The following is a 9,217-nucleotide window of genomic DNA, read 5'->3' as shown; positions in this document are numbered from 1 at the left end:
GACAGACCAATAGATCCCCATGAGATATAACTGGACAAGGAGTTAGTCGAGCGCTTCAGAAGACTTGTTGGGTGTCTCATGTATGTGCGTGTTATGACAAGACCCGACATTTCACCAGCGCTGAGCAGACTGGTGCCAGCTTTCAACAATCCAAGAATCTCGCACGACGGAATGCTCACGCACTTACTAAGGTACATGAACACCACCAAGTGGTTGAAAACGAGCTACACAGCTCCACAGAAACATGTCACCGGTCCCATAAAGGCCTACATGTACTCAGACTCGACTTGGGTTGACGGTCCCGGCGCCAAATCTACTACAGGGTTTGTCATATACTAAGCTGGAGGTCCTGTCATGTGGGATTCACGACGACAAAACGTTGTTGCACGAAGCACGCTTGAAGCCGAGCCCATTTCTATGTCAGACGCTATGGCAGCAGCAATGTTCATGAAATCATTCGCAACACAAACAGGACACGACATTGAGATCACAGGCTTCGCAGAGAACAAGGCATCCCTTACCACAGCGAATCGGGCGGACGCTACATCGCGGGCCACAAGGCATATTAGGGCCGACCACTTCTATATTCGAGAAAAGGTTGCTGATGGATCTGTTACCGACACCAGGCACCAAATAGCAGACGCCCTAACTAAGCCGCTGTCGTCGGCCCCCCTCACAAAAAAGTACAACAAGGTCCTCTTTGGTGGCTTGGATCCCGACAAACCTCCACATGAGTCGATCGTGATCGAGTCAGCCTCTACCTACGGCAGAGAGGGGGTGTTGAGTGGCGCTCTATACAGGTTAAGTGGCGTCCCATGCATGCCCCATTTTTTCACAATCAAGACCCACACCTCTTGTGGCTGAACACCCATAAAAGGGTTGACACCCTATCATGAGCACCAAACAAAAGGGATGAAAGCCTAAGGACGTCGCGTAAAAGTAATGCCTTTGATAAATCAACTGATTTAAACATCAAGATCTATTCTAAACCAACTGATTCAAACAATACGAGCTATTCTACATATGCCTAGTGTTGTAATTGCCGATATCATCTATTAAGCAACTGCAGTTTTCAGACTAACTAGACGGGACACGTATATAAGCCATGCGATTAGCCGATGCTCTACCGGCCGGTAGATTCTCCACAACAACTCGGACCTAGAGGTCATAGTCATGTCCCAACAGTAACCTCTGCGCCGCTCACATACATTGCTGCCGCTACGCGACAACAATTATAGCTGATCAGTCAGGATCAGAAGAAAAAACATGAAACTGCGACATAAATCACGAATATATGTGTCCATTTATCAACATCTAAACTCTTTACTAGTAAGGAAGTCGAGGAAAACATAATTGAACCTATCAGTCATTGCAAGTTCAGGTGAGATAATCTGCACTGGATGACTATGCTACGGTCTGGTGGGTAATGTTGAGGCTGGTAGGTAAGGGCCTTGTAAATCCAACCAAGAGTACGACCCTAGTACAGGCACTGGGATTGATATGGCCTGGAGTGTTGACTCTGTGAAAATTCGGCTTCCGTCGGCAGCATTTCCTCGGCTCTACTACAAGCATGTGATCGCAGGGATGGGTCTGAGCGCAATTCACCCATGTCACATCTTTCCCTCGTGACTACTCTTCATACGTCACAATCGTATACTCCAACTACTAATCGTGAACTAATGGTTGGAGATTCAGTCACAAGGACAGGTATGGTTTGGAGAAGGGGTTCACTTCCAGATACTTAAGTAGCTCGTACCATCACTCGTTAGCAGATAGAACGGACAGACAATACAAGATCAACTTTACACACGCTCCCGCACCTAAGTCTTCACTAAAGACTCAGACTACTCGCTAAGTTGGTTCTCACAGTTATGAGCCCGGTTGACGTCTACCACTTGCAAAAAACACAGAATCTCACGCTCACTCGCACTCGCTATTACTGATTCACTTTTTACACTTGTTCTCGTCACCTCGTCTTTTGTTTCACCCTAACTAACACATTTCCCGCCTCACTTGTATTAACGCAACTTTACATTCGCTAATCAAGATGTCTACTCAGAAGCTTCAACTTGAGGTCACGCTGACCTCTCAGTCGGATTGGGATGTCTGGTACCACCGCTTAGAGCTTAAATCCATTTCCCTATCAGTATGGGATCTCCTCACACCAGAACCACCAACCACTGTTGACGCAGCTGCAACTGCGGCACCCGCCACCCAGACCTTACTTACTGAACCTCATCTCCCCGATCTGGAAGACCCCTTGTATGAGCGAAAGTATCGTGTCTTCGCACTCGATTTGAAGAGATATGAGGCGCAACAGAAGGCTCTGCAAGTAATCTCAGACTTCATCGGTCAAACCGTCTCCGGCAGTCTCAGCCGGCTTTTGCTAAAGAAAAAACACACAGCCAAGGACCAGATCGCCGCTCTCTACAAACGGTTCAATCAGTCCACCGCCCAGATGAAGAGACAGGCTCGTGAAGCCTGGAGGACGGCCCTTCAGCCACCGAAGAAGCAGGGTCTTGAAGTATGGATCAACAACCTGCTAGCAGCCCACGCAACTCTCACAGAATTTGAGTTGTCAGAGGCTGAGAACACCAGCGCTGTTGAAGCCCTGCTTGCGTCTGTTGGCCCCATCGCACCGACAGGTTGGGTAGAACGAGTGGTCTCCCGAATGATAAAGAACAAAGAAGTCATCTTCGAAGATATTCTGGTTCAATTCGGACAGGAGTGCCAGTTGGTCAACGCTTTGAGAGGTTACCAGCCTCAGACGGGAGCCTTTGTCGCAACCACCGATCAGCCAAAACAGAAGCCCGTGGAAAAGGCTTGCCTATGTGGAGAGATGCATCGGTTCAGTGCATGCCTGTACCTCCACCCGTCACTTCGCCCATCGGACTGGAAGGCGAACCAGCAAATTCACGATTCGATAAACAAGAAACTCGCTGATAGCTGGAAGCTACGCAAGTCAGTCGAGAACTCAACCAAGTACGTCAAGAAACCAGAATCTGCGCAGAACAAGCCAGATCAGCCGTCGAACGCGAGTACAGGCATCGAAATCAAGAAGGCCTTCGCAACCTCCTCAACCGCCGGGACTTTCTCAGTCCAAAATCACGATCACTTCGAGCGCCTCCGAGACAGCTGGATTTATGACACTGGTTCAGACGTCCACGTCACCAACTCACGTATGGCCTTCACCGAGACACGCCAGGTGCAGAATGAATGGCTCGCTGCCGGCAGCCAGAAGGTCAAAATAGAGGCTTACGGAGAGGTTGTCATACCTATCAGTGGCCCTGAAAAGACCGAGTTCATCAAACTCACCAATGTTGCCTACGTGCCGGACTTTCTCACCAACCTGGTATCTAACAAACTGCTCAAATCTCGCGGAGTGTACCTCAACACTCGTGACAATGTGCTCTTTTCCGACGACGAACCTGTCTTTGCGCGCCTACGAGAACTAAATGGCCACCTGTTCGTCAACTTTGGCCATGACACGCCTATGGAGCTCTTCCAGAGCAGCGCGTTTGCCGTCACAAGCGCAACACCCCGCAAGCCCATCACCGCCGCAGAAAATAGATGGCATCAGGCGCTTGGTCACCCTGGCCCTGATGTAATGAAACATCTTGTCAAAGCAGTCGATGGCGTGAAGGGGGTGGAACATGGTCCAACCACCATCGAATGCCAGACTTGTGCTCTGTCAAAGGCACACGCAATTGTCTCACGCCGATCAAACCAAAATGAGATCCAGGCAATCAATCCTTTCGACAGAGTCTGCTTCGACTTTATCCAGATGGACCGCGCTTACAACGGTATGGAATGGGGGCTCCACCTGGTCGACCAGATCAGCCATGCACACTGGTTTTGGCCTCTGCGTCGGCGCAAGGAGGTTGTGCCACATCTCCGCGCGTTTATTCTTTTAGTCAAAAATCAACATGGCCGCAACGTCAAATGTTTCCGCTCCGACAACGATTGGGCGCTCTTAGGAGCACCATACCGCGAGCTCACCCAGGAATTTGGCGTCATCACTGAATCGAGCGCCGCCTCCACTCAAGCACAGAATGGTCGTGCTGAACATGCTGGTAAGATGATTGTCCAGAAGGCTCGTACGCTTCGAGGACCTCTTCCACATGATCTATGGCCAGAAGTCATGGAAGCGGCCGTGTATCTCCTGAATCGGACTCCCACTCGCGCACTCGCAGTTGAAGATGAAGGTAAACTTAGATATCGGACGCCCTTCGAAGCGCTATACGGACACAAACCTTCGCTCGCCCACATCCGTCCCTACGGATGCAAGGCATATCCGTTGATCCGCAATATCCCGCATCGAATGAAGCTCCAATATCGAGCGCACATTGGTTATCTTGTCGGATACCATTCTACCAATATCTTCCAGATCTGGGTGCCGAGTCAGCAGGCAGTCATCCGCACACGAGACGTCACTTTTGACGAGACAGACTTTTACGACCCACGAAGTGTCGACCTGGCAATCCTGCAGCCAATACAACACTTCGTCAGCACGATCGAGCCAGACTCCGCTGCGGAACCTGATGAGGATATATGGGAAACCGTTCTTCAAGAAACAGTCCAGCAACCAGTGGAAACACCCGTACCAGATGCCATCTCGCCCTCAGAAACAGAAAAAATAACAATGAAAAAACCCGTCAAACCTTGGAGTGGCCAACCTACGCCCTCACCAGAAGCCTCGCCTTCACAATCCAACACTCAGAACGAGACGGCCACGGCAGCACCTCCCGTGAACCCTCGCACGCCCAGTCCCACGCCAGACATTGATTTTCCGGAAACAGAAAACTCACAGTTTGATCTCCTTCCTCCATCATCGCCTACACAGCTCACTGGGGCGTCGCAAACTCTACCATCACAATCACGCAGAGTCAATGTGGCGCCTCGTGCCAACACGATCAGCGCGGATGTCGATACTGCGAACATCCTTCCAAATCGCAGAACACGCCGACGAAACGCTGCACTTGCCGTAGCACAGCTTGCTGAGGGACAATTTCATGCTTCCTTCGCTGGGGGGGTCAAGAACAGTCGTCCGCATCGCGACTCCATGCCTCCAGAGCCAAAAACGTACTGGCAAGCCATGAAATCCCAATACGCCAGTCAATGGCGTGCAGCATGCGAGAAGGAAATCAATACGCTGATCAGCAAAGAAGCATTTAATTGGGCATCCAAAGAATCCGCCGACCAACAAGGAGTCCTACCTTTGGTATGGGTCTTGAAGTATAAGTTCGATGAAGATGGCTATCTCAAGAAGTTCAAAGCACGTATTTGCGTACGCGGAGACTTACAGCCAACCCCAGAAGAAACTTTCGCCGCCACTGCTGCAATGCGAGTCTTCCGCTACTTCATGTCAATAATAGCAGCCTACGATCTGGAAACTGCTCAAGCGGACATGGTCAACGCTTTCATCAATCCGAACATCGATAAACAGACCTTTGTACAGGCACCAGACGGCTTCTCGCAAGGCACTGACATCTGGGAACTGTTAAAGGCTCTCTACGGACTAAAGCAGTCACCATACCTCTGGTACCAACACCTCACCAACACGCTTTTAGACATCGGACTGGTACCCGTGAATGGTTGCAACTGTCTGTACAAGGATCCCAATGGCACTCTCCTGGTCATGTACTACGTCGATGACCTGATATACGCAGCCACAGCAACTGACGAACTACGCGCATTCGAAAGAAAGATCTCAAAGATTTACGAAACCAATTTCCTCGGACCAGCAAGTTGGTTCTTGGGAGTCAGAATTCTACGAGATCGCAGTCAACGGAAGCTTTGGCTTGTACAAGACGCGTATATCAAACGACTTATCACTAAGTTCAACATCGTCACCACGCACAAGTACCAGACACCCATGAGGCCTGACAACATGGCACCACGAGAAGGCACGCAAGCACAGCCCGACTTTGTCAATCTATATCAACAGAAGGTAGGGTCATTAAATTGGCCAGCTGTTGTCACACGTCCAGACATCGCTTTTGCGGCTTCACAACTTGCACGCTTTATGTCGAATCCCTCCAATGAACACATGGCTGCTGCTGACAGAGCACTGGCATATCTCGCTTCCACACCTACACTTGCGATTGAGTACTCATCCGATGCCATGGAATCTGCCTTCAAAGTTTACGAAACAGACGTCAAGGTCTACTCAGATTCTGCTTTTGCAGACAACATCGATACTCGTCGCTCCTCGTACGGATCTCTCTTTCTGCTACACAACGGGGCTATTGATTGGAAGGCCGCACGCCAATCCACGGTCACTACTTCCTCCACAGAGGCCGAGCTTCTTGCACTATCGCAAACTGCAAGAGATTTAGTTGCTTTCATGCGCCTTATGAAATCGGCTGGATACCCAGCAACTACGCCAGAGATCTATTGTGATAATCAGCAGACGATTCGCCTTCTCAAGGCTCCAGACGCTCAGCTCACCACGAAGCTTCGTCACGTCGACATCCACAGGCACTGGCTTCGTCAAGAAGTCCAGCAAGGTCGTTTAGTACCTCAATGGATAAAGACATCTGAAATGGCTGCTGATGGACTCACCAAGCCTCTCGCTACGGACGCCTACAAGCGCTTCGTCCAACAGCTGCGTCTAGTCGACATAGGCACCAAACTTGCGCCGTAATTCAGTTCAGCCCCATACTATCAAGCGTCAGCAATGGCACTGACCTGGGGGGTCTGTGAAAATTCGGCTTCCGTCGGCAGCATTTCCTCGGCTCTACTACAAGCATGTGATCGCAGGGATGGGTCTGAGCGCAATTCACCCATGTCACATCTTTCCCTCGTGACTACTCTTCATACGTCACAATCGTATACTCCAACTACTAATCGTGAACTAATGGTTGGAGATTCAGTCACAAGGACAGGTATGGTTTGGAGAAGGGGTTCACTTCCAGATACTTAAGTAGCTCGTACCATCACTCGTTAGCAGATAGAACGGACAGACAATACAAGATCAACTTTACACACGCTCCCGCACCTAAGTCTTCACTAAAGACTCAGACTACTCGCTAAGTTGGTTCTCACAGACTCTAGATCAACATGCAAAATAACATTCCAAACGATAAGCACCGACATCACTCAGTAATATTATGTCATTGGATTCCCTGCGCCCAAGAATCTCTCTTTTATATCAAATAAACTACTTTACGGATGTATCTGAGCTGCTTACGTCGTAGTCCTGACCAGCATGCAAGGCTATATCATGCATATATAACGTGCGTGATAAGCGAGCGACGCACTTTTATAAACCCTCCGAATTACATTCGCAATGGAAACACCATCATCCATCTGATCAATTAAAATTAATCACTATACTATTTTTTGTTGACCTTGACTGCCGCCTAAACGGTCCTTGCATTATATCTGGTCTTTCTGCAAATACTACACTGCCGAACCTTTGCTCCCTGTGACCCTCCGCGACCACCTCTCGAGAATTCAACTGTTACCTGCACATAAATATCTATCTGATCAGTTGATTGTGATGCTTTCCCTATAGTTCAAGGTCCTTCTTTCTATATCTTGGCCCTTTCCCCCTTCTTGTGCTGCCCTACTGTCTTATTCTCTTGTTCGAGTTGTCGAACACTTTCCTGTAGTAAGACTACCTCATGCATAGTAACGGTTTTTGCCTACTCATAACGCTTCATGGCTTCAATTATTGACTCAGGGGAGCCGCTCGTATGGCTTTTAATCCTTCTGTCATCTCGAAGCTTGATGTGCAGATACGGACTCCGACGCCTCCCGTAGTAGTCATGATACCATTGACCCCTTGCCAAAGACAGTGCTAGAGACCCAATCGCATTCCAATTATCTGCAAGGAAGGATTAGAAATCATAAGAGCAGCTCAGCTCTCCTAAGTCAATAATTGAAGCCATGAAGCATTTTGAGAAGGCAACAACTGTTACTATACACGAGATGGTCTTACTACGGGAAAGCGTTCGACAACTGGAACAAGATAATAACACAGTAGGGCAGCGACGGTGTGGGAAAAGGACTAGGATACAGAAAGTAGGGTCTTGAACTATAGGGAAAGCACCACAATCAATTGATGAGATAGATTATGGTATTTCTATTGCGAATGTAATTCGGATGCTTGATAAAAGTGCGTCGCTCGCTTATCTCGCACGCTATAGCGATGAGTGCTAACATTTGCGGGCTTTGATAAACATGATGCCTCACTATCTCCCTACTCTCTGAACCCGAAATTGAGGCTATCTCAACATGTAGAACCAGTAGAAAGCATGTCAGTGTTCTTCCACTGCTTCTATTCAAATGGCTTGATATCCAGCGTGTCTACACTGCTGTAACATATGATATGCTTCATTTGTGAGCTGGGTTTATACCTGCTGGTTGACGGAGTTATGTTTAAGTCAACTGTGCAAGTAGTATAAGAGGAGACTGGCTTGGACAAGGTATGTAAGTGATCGAAGCTATGCAAGAGGCTCTACATATCTTACCATTAGATGATGTAGAGAAGACCGGAAATCCGAGAAATTCCACTCTACGGAGTTAAAGTCCGGCGTTGTCCAAGATGTGGCCATCAATCCCGAAAATAGATCGCTTCAGTTGACAAGGCAAAGTTGAGTAATGCACAGATAGCTATACTCGTGGGTAATCCATTACTTCCATACATACTGTATTATAGCCATAGGCTCATAGGAACTAACCTTATAGGAACCTATACACAAGTGTCTATGTGCCCCGTAATCCATTGATCAGTATAGCTGTGGTGATGTTGAAGTATTGATGGCTTTACTTGCTCCATTAACTTTCGCTCAAGCACCTATTCCGACATCTATATAAGACGTCCCCTCCCTCCACGATAATTAGTCTTGTCACTACTTCTTCACATCTACATCAGTCCTCCCACTCCACGCACTTACCTTTACCTACACATTTTCCAAATTTCATTCCTATATTATACTTCTTTCTGGACTTCTTCCCTTGACAAGTCTCTCAACTTCATTTCTACCAACGACCAAATCAACAAAATGCAATACTGGACTGTTACCCTCCTACTCGCTCTTGCTGGCACTGCTATTGCACTCCCTGCTGCCGATGTAGCCAACACCGATGGCAACATTGTTGCTAGAGGCTTGAAGAACTGTCGCATCCTTTATGAAGAGTGTTGGTGCGAGGGTGACGATGGAATTGGGCGTGCTGTAGACATGGACAATTGCGAATGAAATAGCTAGGC

General features: G+C 48.4%; 2 protein-coding genes across 2 annotated transcripts; both read left to right on the top strand.

The window, feature by feature from the left end:
- Positions 1–354: 354 nt before the first annotated feature.
- HOO65_070028 (Importin beta-related nuclear transport receptor) lies at positions 355–864 on the top strand (the record flags this gene model as incomplete). The annotated part of the gene is made up of 1 exon (XM_071001223.1): positions 355–864. One exon carries the CDS (start codon positions 355–357, stop codon positions 862–864), a length of 510 nt encoding a protein of 169 aa, XP_070856746.1.
- Positions 865–2,047: 1,183 nt separating this feature from the next.
- HOO65_070027 (reverse transcriptase family protein) lies at positions 2,048–6,646 on the top strand (the record flags this gene model as incomplete). The annotated part of the gene is made up of 1 exon (XM_071001222.1): positions 2,048–6,646. The coding sequence occupies one exon, from the start codon at positions 2,048–2,050 to the stop codon at positions 6,644–6,646; it is 4,599 nt and encodes a 1,532-aa protein (XP_070856745.1).
- Positions 6,647–9,217: the final 2,571 nt, after the last annotated feature.

This window comes from Ceratocystis lukuohia, assembly GCF_044167205.1.
Source record: "Ceratocystis lukuohia strain C4212 chromosome Unknown Supercontig7_pilon, whole genome shotgun sequence".
NCBI classification, from domain to species: domain Eukaryota; kingdom Fungi; phylum Ascomycota; class Sordariomycetes; order Microascales; family Ceratocystidaceae; genus Ceratocystis; species Ceratocystis lukuohia.
Note: the sequence above shows the minus strand (reverse complement) of the source record. Positions and strands in the feature narration are given on the sequence as shown.